Below are 17,739 nucleotides of genomic sequence, written 5' to 3'. Positions count from 1 at the left end.
TGTCAAAGTCTTATCATTTCAGGGTGTCATTGAAATTTTTTCCATCTCCTGGGCAAAAATTGTATCTACTCCCTGATCACAGATAAACCTCAATGGCAAGTTTTCCCTGTCTAAATGATCTAATGTGGGTGGAGTGGGGGGAGGGTGTTGGGGAGGCCCTTCTTTCCCCTGTTGGGGTCTCTTCCAACCCATTCACACCTATGCCTTTTCCTTATGTAGCCACTCCTCAGCTGGTATTCTTTTTTTTTTTTTTTTTTAAGATTTTATTTTTCCCTTTTCTCCCCGAAGACCCCCGGTACATAGTCGTATATTTTTAGCTGTGAGTCCTTCTAGTTATGGCATGTGGGATGCCGCCTCCTCATGGCCTGATCAGTGGTGCCATGTCCGCGCCCAGGACCCAAACTGGCAACTTGCTCTGCCTGTTAAGAATACCAGCTGAGGGGGCCACCCCGTGGCCGAGCAGTTAAGTTCATGCGCTCCGCTTCGGCAGCCAGTTTGTCTTTCCTTCTAGATTACTCTTCTCCCTCTCCTCCCTCCTGTTTCTTAATCTCTATCCCTGAAGGTTAACCTGGATGGATTTCATCAATGGACTCCCTATGCTTTGGCTTCCCTTAGATTCAGCCAATAGGGAGCACTGGCAGGAGACTGGAAGGAGAGAAAAGACTGAGGTTTGTGTATTGATTTCCCAGGTTTCCTCCCTTGGGGTTACTTGGGCCTAGCTGTATCCTTTGATTAAAAGTCATTACTCCTCTCAATGCAATCTCTCCTTCAGATCCCAGTAACCACTACCTCCCTTTGTCCTATCAGGCCTAAGGCTGTTACTAGCCTCCAGTTACTACCTATCCCTTGCCCACACTTTTTAAAAATAGCTCTTCATTATTTTGAGCATGTCATCTATTTCCTGTTGGGACCCTGTCTAATACACCTGGTAAAGGTAGGTGATCTTTTGGATTCATAGACTTCATATTTTATCCATGTACTTGAACCTTACTTATACCTGTAACCTGAAATTCTTATGAGCCAACAGTTCTGAAGGGTCAACAGTTCTGAAGGGTGAACTGCTAGATTCAGTTGCAGAGAGTGATTTATACCTGTGTGGTTCCCAAGTGTGGGGTTTGGGATCAAGGAGACAAATCCGAGAGATAATAATAGCTCAAGCCCCTGTGACTTAGCTCCCAAAGAACCCAAGATGCTGAACAGCTTTTCAAGCTTCGTGACTGTGGAACCTTCTGTGTTTCAGGTCCCCAAAGCCTTACACAAGCTGATGGACTTGGCCTACTGGGGCCCTGGTTTCTCCATAACGTCCCAGGATGCCTCTGAGAAATCAGCTTAGAAATCCCTTAGGATGACAACTTCATCTTCTTGTTGGCACATTCTGGTTTTTCTAAAGACAAAGTTTGAGCTAATATCCTACTTTTAAAGACTATCCACGGATTCCTTAATTGAGGTCATGTTTATCCCTCTGTTGTCAGTGATAATTTCTTTGAATTCATCCCCTTATTATTCACTACTCTCTGTCAGAGGTATTTCATGAGTATTAATGAATTGCATACTTGGTGGTAGTCTATTTTGGGCAAATAATTGTTTCCCACAAAGCGCTTAATTTAAACCTATATATTTATATGGTGCTTTATAAATCCTGTTGGTATATGTTCTTTCCATATTTTACAAAAAAAATTGAGGCTCAGAGAGGTTAATTGAATTGCCAAGGTCATACACAAAACTACTAAGTGGCAGAGTCCAAGGACTGTTGCTCTCACTGCGATGTAGTTGGTGTCACCAACCCTGAAAATTCTGAGAGTCCAGCGTAGGCACTCTTGGCTAGAGAAGTCACCATACCTTATAAATACTAATAAATCAACACCCTTCACAATTAAACTGAAACCAGGACTTTAACTTGTAAATTGCTGCTGCCTGCAAGGAGTCACAGGGTTAAATTCCTTTGTACTTCTCTTTGGAGTCTATAGTTAAACCTCAGGATCATTTTCCCCTTTCCTTGTGACCACCTTCAGGCAAGACCTTAAGTATTTGTGAGACTTGTCCCTCAAAGGGCTGTGAAAGGCTGTAGCCTTAGAATTTTTCTTTGTCTTGGCTTCAATACCTTGGTTTGAAGAGGATAATGAAGTCAGATGATTGGAAAGATTCTCCACTCCTTCCTTGCTGTCCTCTACTATCCAGGACTCTAGCAATGGCTTCAAAGCATCTTGGTTTAAGTAAGGCTCCATTGAGTGAAAAACTGAGACCTAGGGGCCTGCCCCTGACAGAGTGGTTAAGTTCCCGTGCTTGTGCTCAGCTTGAGCCGTCTAGGGTTCCACTGGTTCGCATCTTGGGCGTGGACATAGCACCACTCATCAGGCCATACTGAGGTGGCATCCCACATAGCACAACCAGAAGGACCCACAACTAGAATATACAACTATATACTGGGGGGCTTTGGGGAGAAGTGGAGGGGGCGTGGAGAAGAAGATTGGCAACAGTTAGCTCAGGCGCCAATCTTTGAAAATAAATAAATAAATGAAACAAACTGAGACCAGGACCTCTCCAAGCCAGTGAATCAAGCTCCAAGCAGCAAGAGGGCAGACTCTTGGACGACAACCAAATCTGCCGAACAAGCTAACTGAGGTGTGAGTAATGTTCAGAGGGCATTTAAAAACGTTGAGGGTAAAATCTATAAATGAAGGTTGTAAGGATACAAAGGGAAAGGGATGCTTAGCAGAAGCAGATCGCAAAGTTAGGAATAGCCTAAGTGTAAGTTTGGAGGAAGCACTATCTCACAGGGTTCCATGCTTTCTCCTTTAGAAAGCGTTCTTACATACGTTATCGTACTTGAGCCTCTCAACGCCATTTTTCAGATGAAGAAACGGAGGCTTAGGGCAGAGCTTTGACTTGTCGGGATCACAAGTAATAAAGAGCGAAGCCAGAAACAATCTCGGGGTCTTCGCCAAATTGTTCTCAGCAGTTTCCCGCCCAAGGTATTTAGGCTGCGAAGGGGAAAGGGACCTGCAAGGCTTCCGTAGCTGCAGAGCTCGGTCGGGTCTCCAGGGGGCGCGAGCGGGAGGGCGGCCTAGAGCTCCAACTAGGCGGTTACTCCCGCCAAGCCCCAACAAAATACCCGACTTGTAAATCCGCAAAGTCAGCCACCACCCGCGCGAGGCCTTAAGTGTTCTTAGCGCGAGGCAGTGGGCGGGGCTGACGGTCCTGCCCGTCCCTCCCATTGGCCCCCGGGGGTAACGGACAGGGATGGACAGCCAGCCCCAGCCAGAGGAAAATCACGACAGCCACACGTTGGCTGATCCTCGGCGCGCGGGGCTTGAGTGCGGCCCGAGGCTCCGCGAGAGGAGGCTACGCATGCGTGCGATGAGGTACGCACTCTCGACACCCCCTCCTGCCCTGCGAAGGGTAAGGCTGGGCGACCGCTGCCTCCAGCAGGCCTGATGTCTTTGGTTCTTTGCAGCTTACCCCTCATGCGACCCACTCTCTCCAAATTCTCTTTAGGACAAGATTTCTTGATGTGAAACTTAAATCACTTAGGCTGCAGCTTCATTTTATTTCTCCAAAAATACCCTCCCCGCACCCCATAGAACAGGCTGTGAAAAAGTCTCTGTTACCTCAATCCAGAAACGTGCTCCAAGTACCCTCCCCAACTCCACCTAAACTCTACTGTGGGTCTCCTGGGCCCTGGCTCATCTCCCCACACCACTTCGCTTGCCTCCTTCAGGAAACCTTTCCTGATTAACCCCGGTGGGACTGCAGCCATCCCAATTAGCCGGGAGAGAGCTCAAGGCCAAGATGAAGGCAGAGATTCAGGGGCACAAGGCTCAGAGCGAGCCGACCGCTTCCCGCCCGGCCCCGCCCCGGCCCCTCCGCGAGTAAAGTCAGGCAGCGGCTCGGGACACAGCTGTATTAGGCAGCGGAGGCTCCTACACAGTAGGAGGCGGCACGTCCCAGGAGGCCCGAGGACGCGACACAACTGCACGCAGTGGCCCCAGCGCCTTCCGTCGGCTCGCGGCCCGCCCGGGGCCCAGTCCACGGAGGAAGCCCGGAGGGGCGATTAAGGCAGCTTGGCTGAGAGAGGGGGGAGCGGGAGTGTGCCAGTTCCCCCCAAAAAGCTGGCTCACTGAGGGGGCGAGCTTCTCACCTCCCACGCCTCTCTCGAGGACAGGGGGAGACAGTCGACAGTCAATAAATAAACCCGAGGCAGGCAGGGCCCCCGGAGACTCTCAGAGTCCAGGAAGGCTGGAGGTGTGGGGCAAGGAGAGAGGGCGGCGAGCTGTCCGTGGAGGGCCGTCCCCGCTCGCGGCCTTCGAGGCGGGGGCCTCCGGAAGCCCACTCGAGGCCGCGGAGCAGCACCCTTTAAAAGTCAAAATGGCTGCCGCTAGGGACGGCCGGCGGGGAAGAGGGCCCGACGAGGGGAGGCTTTGGGGGCAACTGGGGCTTCTCGACGTCCACCCGCTTCAGGGCGCGGCCCCGGTAGCCCTCCGGCCGGCCTAAGTACAGGAGGTGTCTCCCGGGACCCCCGGAGTACCTGGAGGGGCCTCCCGAGGGGACTCGAGTAAGCAGGGCTGGGGGCGCACGGTGAGCGTTGAAGGGCAACCTCCGGCTGCCCCCGAGCCCGAGCCGGGGAGCGGGGGCGGAGAGCACGGGCCGGGCGGCGGGGGCCGGGCGCTTCCCCTCGGGGGGCACGTCCAGCCGCAGGGGCGGGGCGCACTCCCGGGGGAGCAGGCTGGAGCCCGCGAAGCGCGCGGGGGTGGGCGCGGGCTCGGGCGAGAGCGCCCGCGAGGTCAGAGGGGCGGGCGGCGGCGGCTCGGCCCCCTTCCGCGACGGCGGGCCGTGCAGGTAGCGCAGCAGTTCCTCCAGGGTGGTGACTTCCACGGCCTGCTCGGGACAGCCGGGCGGCGGCGGCCTCACCAGCACGCGCGGCGCAGGGCCGCCGGCCGCGTTCCCGCCGCGTGCGCGGCCTGGGCCCTCCTTGGCGTTGTTCCCATTCTGGTTCCACTGCCAGGGGCCCCCGGCGTGGCGGAGGTGCTTGACCGGCAGCTCCGGCGTGGACTCCGGCGTGGGCAGGCAGGCCAGCTCCGGCGGGGGGACGCCCTCGGGAGGAGGCAGGAAGGTGGTGTAGAGCTGGGGCGTCTGCGCCCCGTCTCCGTCCTTGGACAGCGGCGGCGGCGGCTCTGGGCCCGCCCCGTGCAGCCGAGCTAAGCTGCGAAGGGAGAGAGGGCGCGGGAGCCCTGGAGTCTCGATGTCCTTGCTCCGGCGTCGGTGGGCGCGGCGACAAGCGCAGGAGACCAGGAGGCCAGAGACTGAGGCGCCCAGGGCGAAGGCTGCGGCCACACAGGCCAGGAGGAGTGGGATGGGGACGGAGCGGGAGGCAGAGGCTGGGGGGAGGTCCCGGCGCACGCCTGCCGACCGAGAGGGAGGAGGGAGGCTCAGCGAAGGCGGGCGGGCGTGAGGTGGTGGCGAGTTCCGAAGTTTCGCCTCTCCTGCTGCTGCTCAGCTTCACTCAGACACAGCCTTGACCCTCCTCAGGAGTCACCTCCCCTGACCCTTCAGCACACACAGCACATCGCACTACCCCTCACACACAGGCTAGAGCTTGGGCCTGAGGAGTCCCCATCCCAGCTCTGGTCCCTGTAGCCATGCCGAGAGCAACTGTCAAACTCTGCCCGTGCAGAAAGAGGCCGGGCTGGGATGCCCAGCTCTGGGGAGGGGAGGCTCCAAACAGGCATTAGTGAGCACCAAATACGGATCAGTGAGGGGCTTGGAATTCTTCACGAATCGTCAGCCCCACACTTCACTCCTGTCCCTCCCAGCCAGCCCCCTTACCCTGAGTGTGAGCTCCAAGAGTGGAAGACTGGGGCCGGGGGTGGGCATCACTGGGGGGGCTGGGGGTCTCAGGGGAAGGGCCAGGACCCAGAAGCACTGGTGACAGAGACCAGGTCAGAGCCAGTGAGGCTCCTGCTCTCCAGCTCTGACACCCATCCAGGGGTCCCCCCACTTTGGAACCCAAAGGTCCAGAACTCCAGCCTCTACTTTCCTCTGGGTATGGGGAAGGGCTCACCATGCAGGACATTCTTTCATTTATTTGTTCAAAAACTATTAAGCACTCTACTATGTGCCAAGCACTGAGCTATATGCTGGCTATTTGGAGGATGCTAACCCTTTTCTGAGACTCTCAGGGTGTCCAGGGTGCTGGTCTGCTGCTGCTATGGGGCACAGACTTGGGTGAGTGTGGGCTGAGCAAGGGAAGGTGATGTTGGGACAAGAGGACTCACCATAAGCAGAATTCCCTGTGCCAGACTGACTCCCGGTAGCTCCATCTATGAAGAAGCGAGAGAGAGGGTGAAGATAGGGGGAGGGGGAAGCCTCATGAAGCACTGAGGGGGGTGACTGTGCCACAGAAGAAAAGAAAGAAAAAAGCCACGCCTGGGATGGTGTCTGTGGCCATCAGAGCCATGTGCAGCTACAGCTGCAGCCGTCCCTTCTGTTTACCTTGGCAGTCACCATGCTCCATGGATTCCTGGTTCCCAGCTGGATCCACATCAGTCCTAGGAGGAAATGAAAGTGGTTCCATCAGTTATACATGTTAGCCCCATCCCCCACCCTGGCCCTCAGCTTCCTCTCTTGGTGGCAGGGAACTTTCTCCTCAGGAGATCTGGGGGGCCCTCACTTACCCACCAGGTCCCCTGATATCCACACAGCCTCTGGAGCTATCCCATCCACAGTATGGGTCCTGAGACGCCAGACAGCTCCTAGGGAAAACTAAGTCGTGTGAGGCTGGGACCCTCTCCACTCTAATCACATTCCATTCCTCTGTCTCTTCTCTCACCGTGGCCTACAGGAGGCTCCCTAGCTTGGTATTCCCATCCTATCCACCCCAACCCCTATTCCAGTCCCTGGTTACTGCCCACTTGCAGAATGCAGAGGCACCTTCCCCCCAGTCATCCCCTCCATTTCTCTGCCACCCACAATGGCTGTGTTCTGTGCTCCTGCTGGCCCAGGGAGCTTGCCCAGGCAGGGCCTGGCCTCAGGCCCCTCTCACCTCTGACAGGCCCCATGCCGGGTACACTGACTGAGAGGGAGGTAGATGATGCAGCCAGAAAAAGCCACAAAGAGCCTGTGACCTTCAGTGTCTAGCTCCAGCCCTATGATCCGCCGTGCTGTTTGGGTTGCCCGCTTCCCACTGCACCTAGAGTGAGGCCAGAAGCAATCAGAGCTGGGACCGGTAAGGCTCCTTTTTCCCTGGGTAAGTTAAAGAACAGAAGGTAGGGAGGCGCACAAGCAACCGAGTACAACTCATGGGGCTGGGGTTCCTGAGTGGCCACCCTATGGCACCACACTGCCCAGCTTCTCGCCAAGGCCCTCTCTTTACCCCGCAGCTTCTGCCCTGCAGAAGTCTATGTTGCAGTTCCCCACCCATCTCCACATGCCCATCTACCACCTGACAACACATCCCTTCTCTGTGGGGCTGGGGGGCAGGGGGTGCGCCTGCCAGACAAAGGCCTCACCGGGAGGGGCTGTAGGCATCGATCTCTTCCAACACGATGGGCTCCTGTCCCCCAGTTTGGCCCCCTGGGGGCAGCACCTTCAGCACTGTCCCATCATTGGAGCCGAGGAACAGGACTGTGATGTTACTGTAGGGACCAGCCATGCCATCCACAGCTACCTGGGTCAGTAGGGCCCTGGAGGGATAGGCCTCAGGTCAGGGCAACCTGACTAGTGGAAGTTTGAGTGTTTCAAGGACAGCCCATATGTCCTGGTACCCACTCCTGGGCCCTTTCCCCAGCCCAGGATTTCCTTCTTAGCTCTCTCCCTTCCACTTTCATAAGTTCTTCCTCTCACCAATATGACTTACCTTGTGGGGTCAGAGGAGAGTGGCTGAGGAGGGGAGAGGAGTGGTCATCGTTTTTTAGCCCCATACCTGCTGGTGAGGGTGAGCAGAGGCTGATGGGTGGCAGGTGGCACGGCAGGGTCCAGCAGTGGGTGAGCCTTGATAAAGGTCAGGACATCATCAGGGAGGTCTCGAGAAGAGGAGAACAAGGCAGCTACACCTACTCCTGCACAGGATCCTGGCCTGGTGGGCACATGGGAAGGCACAGGCTCAGGGCAGGGAGCTGGGGCTAAGTTAGGCTCTATGACCCGCCTCCCCGCTCCCCAACTGCTCCCAAACATGATCGGTAGCCCTTGTTCCCCCTACACACAGACACTCACACTACTGCTTCCTTTCCCTGTTACAGCTCTCCAGTCATACTGCCAACCCACTATTGCCCCCTCCCCAGGCTTTGGACACCTTACCCTCTTCTCATAATCCCAACTTGGGAGCAGACACTGCTTGCTTCTGCCCCCACAAAAGCCACCCCCATCCTGGGTACCTGGGGGAGGGGACCCTGTCCTCAGACACAGGGGTCCAGGCCCCATCCAGACTCCTCTGCTCCTTGAACTTGCCCTCAAACCCACGCTCAATATCATCCAGGTAGAAGGCGCAGACTGCAGAGCCAGGGATGCTGAGGGAGCCAGAAAAGGATGCAGACTGGGTATTGGAAGGGACAGCACAGATCCTCCCAGGTAAGACATGGCAGCTACCCTTCATGCACCATATTAGGGAGTGGAGCCTGAGAAAGTGGGGCAGCCCCTGGGTGCCATGCTAGGAAAAAGAAGATAGGCAGAACAGCAAACTAGCTTTGAATGGAGCTTCCCCTCATTGGCCCATCAGTAGGCTTTGAGAGGAGAGCTTGGACACTGGTGGGGCAAGGGACAAATTGGGCCACATTGGTTAGTGTAGTACCAACCTATTGGTCTGGGTGGTGAAGACCCCAAAGAGAGCAGAGCGGCCATACAAATTCACAGGCCCGGTCAAGGCCTGTAAGACGTCAAAATAGAAGGTAGAGTCCCCAGGGACAGAGCAGTTGAGCCGCAGCTTCAGGAAGGATGTCCAATGGCGGTCCAAGGCCCGAGGTGAGCCACCCATGTCACGCTTACACACACGGGCCACACGGGAGAACTGCACCTGGGGGAGGAGAGTCGGGGGACGAGGAGAACAGTGAGAGAGTGCCACAGGGCCAGGGGGAGAGAGAAGTATGGTGAGTTAGAGTAGCAAGACACCAACATGAGGGGCACAGCAAAGGAAGGGTGTGGTGTGGTAGGTCAATCTTGGTCAAGGATGAGGAACACAGCAGGATGTCGGAGCACAGGGCTGGGGCCTGCTCCCAGTTGGGTCCTCAGAGTCCAGGGGATTGCATTGTGGAGATTAGGGCTGGGAGCTCTCTCCTGACGGGCTCCTCAGGCTTCAGCAGAGCCCTCCAACCACCCACCCCTGGTGCCCACCTCCTTACCCTCCCCAGCCGGGCATCCTCCACAGAGACCTCTCGGAAGAAGAAGTAGACATGGTCTCCATGCTCCAAGGCATGAACAAAGTATGGCTCTGAGTGAGGGAGGGACAGGAAAGGGTATGGAAGAGTATCTGTACCTGCTCAGAGACTCCTGGCCCCACAGCCTTTCTCGTCTGCATACGCAGACACTACTACCACCTGCCTGCTCCCTGCCACAGTCCTCCCCCTGCGTCTCCTCCCCAAGAACAGCCTCCCTCCCCCAGGCCCGCCCTGACCTCGGAGCCACTTGGAGTCGTACTTGGCGGAGCGGAGTGGGGGCTGAGGCCCAAGGCTTCTGTAAACTACAGCATCACTGGCCTGGAAATCCGCTGCTGTGGCTGAGTACAGGCTGCCCTCTGGAGGTGTAGGTAGGGTGGGGTCAGGGGAGGGCTTAGGGATCTATATCCTGGCTCTCCTTGGGCCTCCCACCTCCCACCCCTACTTTGGCCTGACCCTGACCCCTATCTCAACCCTCCACTTAGGAGCATAAGGAAAAGACCAAATTAGGAGAGGGGCTAAGGTGGGAGCTCCCTCCAGCCACATGCTTGCTTTTTACATGCCTAGGTGCACACCTGCAAAGATGGCCACATTGGACTGAGTGGCATCAAAGGGACATCGAGCCTGCCCACTGAGCTCCTCACCCTCCTGCTGCAGCGAAGTTATCTGGAGGCAGAGGGAACAAATTCTTGGAACCCTTGGGGTCTTGGAGTCTGGCTCCATAGCCCACTTCCTTGTGTACCCTTGCCTCCTTCCCCCATCCCTTTGGGACCGCTGCACTCTGGGCACTCCTATTCCCCCACCCTCCATGATCTGTCCCCACCAAACTGATTGCCCATCTTGGGTTCTCCTCCCACTCTGTCCTGACCCCCCACCCTCGCCTTTGTACCCCATAGCTGCGGCACACGGGGCTGAATGAGTTCGTTCCACAGGCAAGGAGTGTCTGGGAGTCCCAGGGAACGAGAACACGAATGTAGTTGTAGCACTCCTCCTAGAGAACCCAAAATTCTAGGTCAGTGACAGGGATCCCTCGGCCTGGGGCAGGGGGTCACAGGAAGTACGGCTACTCCCCTTGAGCCACAGAGCAATGTGGGGTAAAGTCCCAGTCAAGCTATTCGCTAGCCCTGCAGCCTTGGGCAAGTTCTTTGGTCTCTCAGAGCCTGACTTTTCTTTTTTGTGAGGCATGTAAAGGAAGCTAAAAATCATTAATTCCTTTTCCTTCACATTTTCCTCTGTGGCTTGGGATAGGAGAAGTGGGTGGGAAATTCCACTTGGACAGAGCCTGGAGGCAGGGCACTCTCCCTCCCTCGAAATTCTCATTCTACTCCTCACCGTCAGTTTCCCCCGCACAGCACAGTTCTCCATGTCTTGGCTCCTCCATGTTAGATACTGCAGGGAGAAGTAGAAGAGGAAAATCATGGGGCAACTTGGACCCCTGCTACTTAATGCCTCCTTTTGGATTCTTCTTCCCACCCACTTGACCCCATTAGACCTTTCCCAGCCTCAGCTCCATGTCTGCACCTCCTCCCACACAGCCCCTCACCTTGTTGGGCACCAGCCCCTCCCCTTCTTCTTGGGCTTGAAGATCGAAGGAGTAAACGTGATCCCTGAAGGGATAGGTAAGGAGGGATCAGAGCCAAGCCAAGCCACCTCACCTGAGCTCCTTAGCCCCTGCCTTGCCCATGGTCAGCTGCTCAGGGACAAACAGTGCAGACCTCCTGCCCCCTAACCCCCCCTTACTCCATGCCTTGGCATTTTGTGCTCAGTGTCCCATGGCTTGTGTACCTGCATGTGCCCCTGCAAGATGCTGCAGTGGCCATGCAGGTCCCATGTCTGCCCAGGAGCATGCATGTCTGCCCCACAATTGTGCCACAGCCAGTTTACCGGGCAGCCACTAGCAAGGTCCGATTCAAGGTCAGGAATCGCTGAAAGTCCAGCCCAAGTTCTGCAACCACAGCATCATCCTCCAGGCCCCGGAACCAGGATGATGGGGAAGTACCTAGAGAGCGTACAGAGGTGGGTGCTGAGTGCCAGCCGGGATACCACACACTCCCTCAACACCCTCTCCAGTCAGTTGAAACCCAGCCGTGGACATAGTGGGTACGTGAGATGAGTTGTCAGATATTAATAAAGCTATTAATAAGGCTATTAATAAAAATAATACCAGCTAATTCTGAGCACTTAACCTCTGCCAAGCACTGTGTTAGCACTTTAGATGCATTGTCTCCTTTAAATTCAACAACCCTGTGAGGCAGGTACTAACATTGGCCCCATTTTACTGGTGAGGATCCTGAGGCTTAAAGCCATTAAGGAATTTGCATAGCTCATTTAGCCTGGAAGCAGCAGGCACCCAGATTCAGATCCAGGTCTGTCTGACTCCAGAGCTGAGTCCAGTCCCTTCTTGGAACTGCCTTAGGGCTAACGATTCCCTTTCACTCCCACAATGTAAACCGTCCCATCCGGGGCATTTACTCACCCCATTTCTCCCAGCCCACTTTGCACCCTCCCCTCAAGGCTCTTCACAGGCCACCTCAGCCCTCCAAGGTTTCTGCCTCCTCTGACCAACTCCAGCATCCACCTGGCCTGCTCATAGAAACCACAGTCATCAGCGCTCAAAGGGAGCCAGAGTTCAGGGAGAGATGATTTAATGTTCCTACGGAGCTTAGAACTGCTCTGGCACATGTTAGTGTTTGCTATTCTCATTCATCGCCCAACAGTTACTCCCAATGACCCAACTGCAGTTCCTTTATCCTTAAAATTACTCTAAGTCCTATATATCTATAAAAGGGACTTGCAAATAGATAAAAGTTCTTCTCAGAAAAAGTGTGTATATGGTTTTTCTCATGGTAGGACCTAGGCTTAGTAGTGGTACAAGTGTGGAGAGGGAGGTTAAGAGGCGTTAGGAACCACTGAACTAGTCCCAAGCCTTCATTCTGTAGCTGCTAATAATAGCAAACACACGAGCCGGCCCGTGGCTGAATGGTTAAGTTCGCACGCTCTGCTTCAGCAGCCCAGGGTTGTGCTGGTTCGGATACTCGGCACAGACCTAGCACCACTCATCAAGCCATGCTGAGGCGGCGTCCCACAAAGCAGAGCCAGAAGGACCTACAACTAGAATATACAACTATGTACTGGGGGGCTTTGGGGAGAAGAAGAAAAAAAAAAGAAGATTGGCAACAGATGTTAGCTCAGGTGCCAATCTTTAAGGAAAAAAATGAAAACATCTCTTGAAAAATAAGAATAGCAAACCCATATAAAGCATTTATGTTGTGCCACTGTTCTCAGCACTTTACATGTATTACTTCTAATGACTATTTAATCCCTAAGTAACTCTCTGAGGTAGAATACTATTATTATCTTCATTTTGCAGATGAGGAGACAGGCAAAGAAAGGTTAATTAGCTTGACCAAGGTTACACAGCTAGTGAGCAGCTTAGCAGGGATTCAAACCTGCTAAGGTTTGGTCTGGCTGAGAGTCAGGTTCTTAACCCCCAAGATGATGCTGCCTTGAAGTGAAGAGAGTAGGTGACTGACCTGAGGTGCCAGCTCCCTCTACCTGTGTGCTCCTCTTTGCTGGTTAGGCTCTTAGCTTCCTTGAGGCTGAGAGCCCTCCTGCCCTTTGTCTCCCACTTAAGGGGTCTCAGTGTCTAATTGTCCAGACTGAGTGCTGAGTGCACACAGAGGGGGCATGGTACTGGGGTGCTCACCTTGCAGGTCAGAGGTCAGCAAAGGGACGGGGTCCTGGGGAAAGGCGGCCTGGGTATGGGGAAGTGAGAGCAGCAGCAGCAGTAGCAGCAAGGGCATGAAGTGAGGGACACGGGGCATCCTGTGTGGGGCAGCTCAGGCCCCAGGAGGTGCCCCCTCACCCATATGCCGGCCCTGAAAGAGGAGACAGAGAAAAGTGGGGGAAGGGGCCAAATTCCCTCTACCTTTGATGCAAGTTGGCTCCCCCAACCCCCTAGTCTATCCCCAGAAGACCCTGTGGTGTGGGGGAAAGAACCTTCTCCCTGGCACTGCCTCAGTCCCAGCCAGCTGTCACTGTCACTCAAGGTTCTTCCCTCTCCAACTGGCCCAAACTGGCTGGTGTGAGGCCTGCCAGCATGACCCCAGGTAAGGACAGGACACACCCAGCCTTCTCACTCAGCCCTTTCTCCTCTCTCTGACTGGGCCTGGGACATTCAGTAGGTGACACCTCCTGGCCCCCCTCTTGCTAACCCCTTCTCAGCTATAATTAGACACTAAAGCCTTAAAATTATAAATAGTGACTCCTTGGCACTGGGAGGAGGAAGAGGGCACCATGTCTGCCTCCCCCTCCCTCACAGACCCCCATAGCACCCTGGGAGCAAATGCAGGCACTGTGCCCAGGCAGAGGCAGCTGTGAAGCAGCCATCATCCTCTCTAAGGTTGAGGAAGAACAGAATAGGGGGAGGCAGCCTAGGGGTCGTTGGCCTGGTCTAAGCTCATGCTTCAGGGGCCCTTCCCATTGCCAGGGAGAAGCTGGGTAGGGAGGGGAGTTGCGGCTGGGGTGGGGGGGGGGGGTGCTGTCTTAGCCAAAAATGAATCTGCATCAAAGCCAGATCAGAGGCTAAATTTAGCTCTGGCTGCAGCTGTCTGCCCGACCACTGTGCCCCCTCCCAGCCTCTCTAGCCCCCTGTTCCCTCCCTGGCTCCTAAGAACCAGTGCATGTACTTGATGGGGGGACGAGCAGACCCACCCCATATGAGAAGCCAGGGATAAAAGGGGCTATATTGGTGAGGAGAACCGACTGAACGTGTCCCTCTTGCCTTTTCTTCCCTCTTTGGGTGGCCTCAAAATGGAAATATAAATAATTCAATGACAGGCAGGCAATTGTAGCCCAAAGTCCAGGAAAAGATGGATATGATGGAAGGAACGGTAAGACAGCCCTCATTCCCACTCATCAGCCACCTTCCCCCAACCAAGCTGACCCTGGCTGGGACCCACAGTGGAGGTGTATACCAGCTTGCTGCCTTCCTTCCCCTGAAATTGAAGCGAGGGGCTGTGTAAGCTCTGGAAATCAGGTCAGGAAGGGTGAAAATCCTTTCTTGCCACGAGCAGACAGCTATCCTTCACTAATCCTTAGTTGCCCATCCCACCATGTCCTCTAAAGAAGAGACCCTGGGCTTCCAGGCCCAGCCCATTCCATCTCCCCAACAATTCCACTCTTGGAGCCAGGACCCAAGTGTACCCCACCCCCAACCCAGCGTCACTGGTGGGGAGGCTGACGTCAGATGGGGTCCCAAGAGAGCTGGAGGAGGGGAAGGGGTAGGAACACCTAATGATGACCCCTCCCTAGGGGCAGAGCAGTCAGCTAGCTAACGACCCTCTGGTGCTGAAAGGCCAAGCCTTGCCCCCCCTATGTTTCCGGATGCTGGTGCTCCCAGGGGAACAGAAAGGGACACAGCTTGTCTCTTATCCTCCCCCTCCTGCTCCCCCCTCCCCCAAGTTGCCCTGGGCAACTGGTATCTTCACCCAGGAAACAACTTTGGTGTCTGGCAAGTGGGGAGAAAGCTAGACCCTCTTCCTGCTCCCAGGCCATGCCAGCTGCCCTCTGGGGCTGCTGCCCTTTCCTTACCTGGGTTGATGACTCCTGTAGGGGTTTGAAGGAATAGGAGATCTCTGACCTGATGGAAGAAGGGACAGAGGAGGGAAAAGACTGAGTTACACCTCCTTGCCACATCCCTTAAAAGTAAATGTGAAAATTTAGGAGAAGTCTACTGAGGCTAGGGTAGGGAAGATGCTGCCCTGGAAGGAGGGCGGGGGTGGGGTGGGCATTGGTTGACACTGAGCTTGGTTACAAAGGTGCTGGTCGCTTCATGCCCAGATCTGTGAGGGCGGGGGCTGGGGCTGGTCCCTAGCCAGAAACTCCAGGAACTGCAGGACCAGTCTTGGGAAAAGGGGTGACTAGGAGAGTTTGTGGGCCACGACGACCACTCCCATATTAAAACCCTCAGAAACCAGCAGCCTTGTTAGCAAAAGCGCCCTAGCTGGGGACAATAGAGGCTAATTTGCATCTCATTTACATGCCCTTCATTTCTAGGCAAAATGCTCTGATAGCAAGCACCCCCAGCCCCCTCCTTCTTCCCTGAGAGAGCAGCCCCTGCTTCCCTCCCACCCAATCTCTCTCCACCCCACCCCCCACCTTAGCCTAAATTAGTCCAGCCTCTAAAAACACTTGGTTGGCCTTTGCATTGGCCCCCTTGACTTAACTATAATATATCTTTAAGAGGACTTCTCATAGCTGTTTTCAGGGAGCAGCATCTGAGCGGCCCCCATCCCACTCCTGGCCTGGGGAAAGGTTTACCCTTCTGGGAACAATCCCAACTGCTTCGTACACCCCATCTGAAGCAAATGAGGGAAGCCTGACAGGCTCTTTCTCCCCCTCCTGGATCCTCCCCTTGCTGAGAAGAGGAAACAGCCCTTTTCAATCCTCCTGGCCCTGCAGCTACCTCTGGGGAGTGGCCGGGGTCATAGCCAGAGTCTAGCAGGGGCTGGGGAAGGGATGGAGAAGGGGAGACCGGGCTGGGGACAATGGCAGGAAGCCCTCGGGCTGATCGCCCGCCCCAGTCCACCTTCCTCTGGGGGCGCGGGGGGCGCCCTGAGGAGCCTCGCGGAACAGGCGGGTTCCCTTCTCCTATACATTTTCCCCACCCTCAGCCCCAGGCTCGGGACCTACCCTCCCTTCCCACCTAACCCCCAACGAGGATAATCCAGGTGTCCAGAGCCTCGCATGAGGCGGGCCTGGGGCCAGGGGCTCGACGTGTCTCCCCCTCACTGGATCTGGGGCTCCGAGAGGGGCGGGTAGCAGAGTCTGGGCCGGGACCGGGTCCCAGAGCCACGTTAGCGGGAGGAGGGGCTGGAGGGGCCTGCAGGCCCAGACCGAATGGGAATGGGAGCGGGGACTGGGGAGCGGAGGCGGGTCTCCGAGGCCAGGGAAACAGGCCCAGAGGCAGGGAACCGACGAGGGCGGGCCTGGGGCCAGCGCTGAGCGGGGTCCGCGGGCTCGAGATGCAGTCGCCAGTTCGGCCCTCCTCCGTGGGAGACCTCGGTCTAACAAAGCGCCAGGGCGAGTGGGGTGAAGGAAGGAGATGGGCGCCGGAATTGATGTTTCTCGGGGGCCCCATTCCCCGACTCTGTGCCCAAGCCAACCCCCTGGGAGGTGCTCATACTCTCTCTTGCACAAGGACAGAGGTGCAGCCGTGACACTAAAGTCCGGAACGACGCGTCCCCTTTCCCATCCCTGCAGGGGCATAGAGACGGCCCGGTTCTCCGCGGGTCTCGAAGCCTTAGTTTCCCTGCTGGGGAGGCAAGGGACCAGATTTTCAACCCTCCGTACGGTGCGCGCCTCAAATCCCCTTTCGCGCTTCCCAATCTAGAGGACGCGACTCGGAGAAGCCCGGTCGGAAGAGGCGACCAGACCCTGCGCCCAGCAGAACAGTGACTGGGCTCAGCCACGGTCCCCACCTCTCTCTGCGCACCCCAACTCTGCTGACCCTTTTTGCCAGCCAGACACAGAGCGCTGGCACCCTCCCGGGTGCCTCTCGCACTTCAGAAGCTTGCCCCTAGCCTGCGGCGCCCCGGTCCTCCCCGCTCTCCTGCAGCCCCATCCCTGCTCCGGGGTACTTGCTCCGAGATCCGGGTCAGCGGGATCGAGATGGCAGCGAGCGGGCAGCGGCCCCGCACCGCGCCGAGTTCGCAATCCGTGGTTGGGGCTCTGGCAAGATATAATGAGCATCCAAATTGGATGGACCCTGGATCTGGGCCCCCGGGTGCTGTCGGGTCGGGCGAGCCCTGGGTCCCAGTGGCAGCCCCCACTCCCGCCGCGGCTCCACGGAGGAAAACAATGCGACCGCCCGGAGCTCTGGGCCGGGCCCCAGCTGCCCCGCCCGCCTCCCGGCTGGACCCGCCTCGGATCCGCCTCGGGGCCGCGGCAGCTAATCCGGCTCTCGGAGGCCAGGTAGACACCGCCTTCTCGACACCTCTCCACCAATAGTTCCCCTCGGGGGCGGGGTGCCAGGAGCACCGCCTACCGAGAGGGCCAGGCCGGGAGGGTGAGCTGGAAACCAAAGCCAGGCGCGAGATGGAGAGACCCACGGACGGTCGATGAGGCCCGGACAGAGGAGGACTCACACGCTTTAACACGGAGAGGCCCTGGGGAGAAATCTCACAAGAGAGGAAGGAAGAGAAGCTGGGAGGAGAGACAGACAGGAAACCTGGGGACCTCCGCTGGGCTGGCCTGTCAGAGCCGGCATGACTCTCCCTCCCTCCTTTCTCCTCCCCAGTGGCTTTGGCTACCCCGTTCCCTAGGGAGTCTCCCACCTCTCTCCTACTCTGCCCTAACCCCCTGTTACTCCTTTCTA

At 56.3% G+C, this 17,739-nt stretch overlaps 1 protein-coding gene across 10 annotated transcripts; it reads right to left on the bottom strand.

Annotated features, from left to right (window-relative positions):
* Positions 1 to 3,523: 3,523 nt before the first annotated feature.
* SEMA6C (semaphorin 6C) lies at positions 3,524 to 17,274 on the bottom strand. 10 transcript variants are annotated; one of them, XM_070268293.1, is made up of 21 exons: positions 17,007 to 17,274; positions 16,549 to 16,677; positions 14,955 to 15,003; positions 13,069 to 13,240; positions 11,247 to 11,361; positions 10,906 to 10,969; positions 10,695 to 10,751; positions 10,252 to 10,353; positions 9,938 to 10,028; positions 9,602 to 9,721; positions 9,330 to 9,418; positions 8,787 to 9,004; positions 8,370 to 8,501; positions 7,919 to 8,071; positions 7,506 to 7,679; positions 7,040 to 7,186; positions 6,672 to 6,749; positions 6,490 to 6,545; positions 6,273 to 6,317; positions 5,824 to 5,919; positions 3,524 to 5,399 (listed from the first exon to the last, which is right to left on the bottom strand). In XM_070268293.1, the coding sequence occupies exons 4-21, from the start codon at positions 13,184 to 13,186 to the stop codon at positions 4,354 to 4,356; spliced, it is 2,901 nt and encodes a 966-aa protein (XP_070124394.1). In that variant the 5' UTR covers positions 13,187 to 13,240; positions 14,955 to 15,003; positions 16,549 to 16,677; positions 17,007 to 17,274; the 3' UTR covers positions 3,524 to 4,353. The 10 variants fall into 10 exon arrangements, with proteins under 10 accessions (XP_070124394.1, XP_070124395.1, XP_023496974.1 ...); XM_070268294.1 differs by having other exon boundaries at positions 16,549 to 16,674; positions 17,007 to 17,254; XM_023641206.2 differs by having other exon boundaries at positions 17,003 to 17,136.
* Between the last annotated feature and the right edge of the window lie 465 nt (positions 17,275 to 17,739).

This window comes from Equus caballus, chromosome 5 (genome assembly GCF_041296265.1).
Source record: "Equus caballus isolate H_3958 breed thoroughbred chromosome 5, TB-T2T, whole genome shotgun sequence".
Taxonomy (NCBI): domain Eukaryota; kingdom Metazoa; phylum Chordata; class Mammalia; order Perissodactyla; family Equidae; genus Equus; species Equus caballus.
Note: the sequence above shows the minus strand (reverse complement) of the source record. Positions and strands in the feature narration are given on the sequence as shown.

Bases quoted from the DNA above. Each gene is read 5' to 3' on its own strand.
- SEMA6C (XM_070268293.1), bottom strand. From the start codon at position 13,186: ATGCCCCGTGTCCCTCACTTCATGCCCTTGCTGCTACTGCTGCTGCTG. The intron at 9,419-9,601 runs GTCAGGGCGGGC...TCCCTCACTCAG, and splicing joins CGACTCCAAGTGGCTCCGAG to AGCCATACTTTGTTCATGCC. The intron at 7,680-7,918 runs GTATGGGGCTAA...CTATCCCTCCAG, and splicing joins CTGCTCACCCTCACCAGCAG to GGCCCTACTGACCCAGGTAG.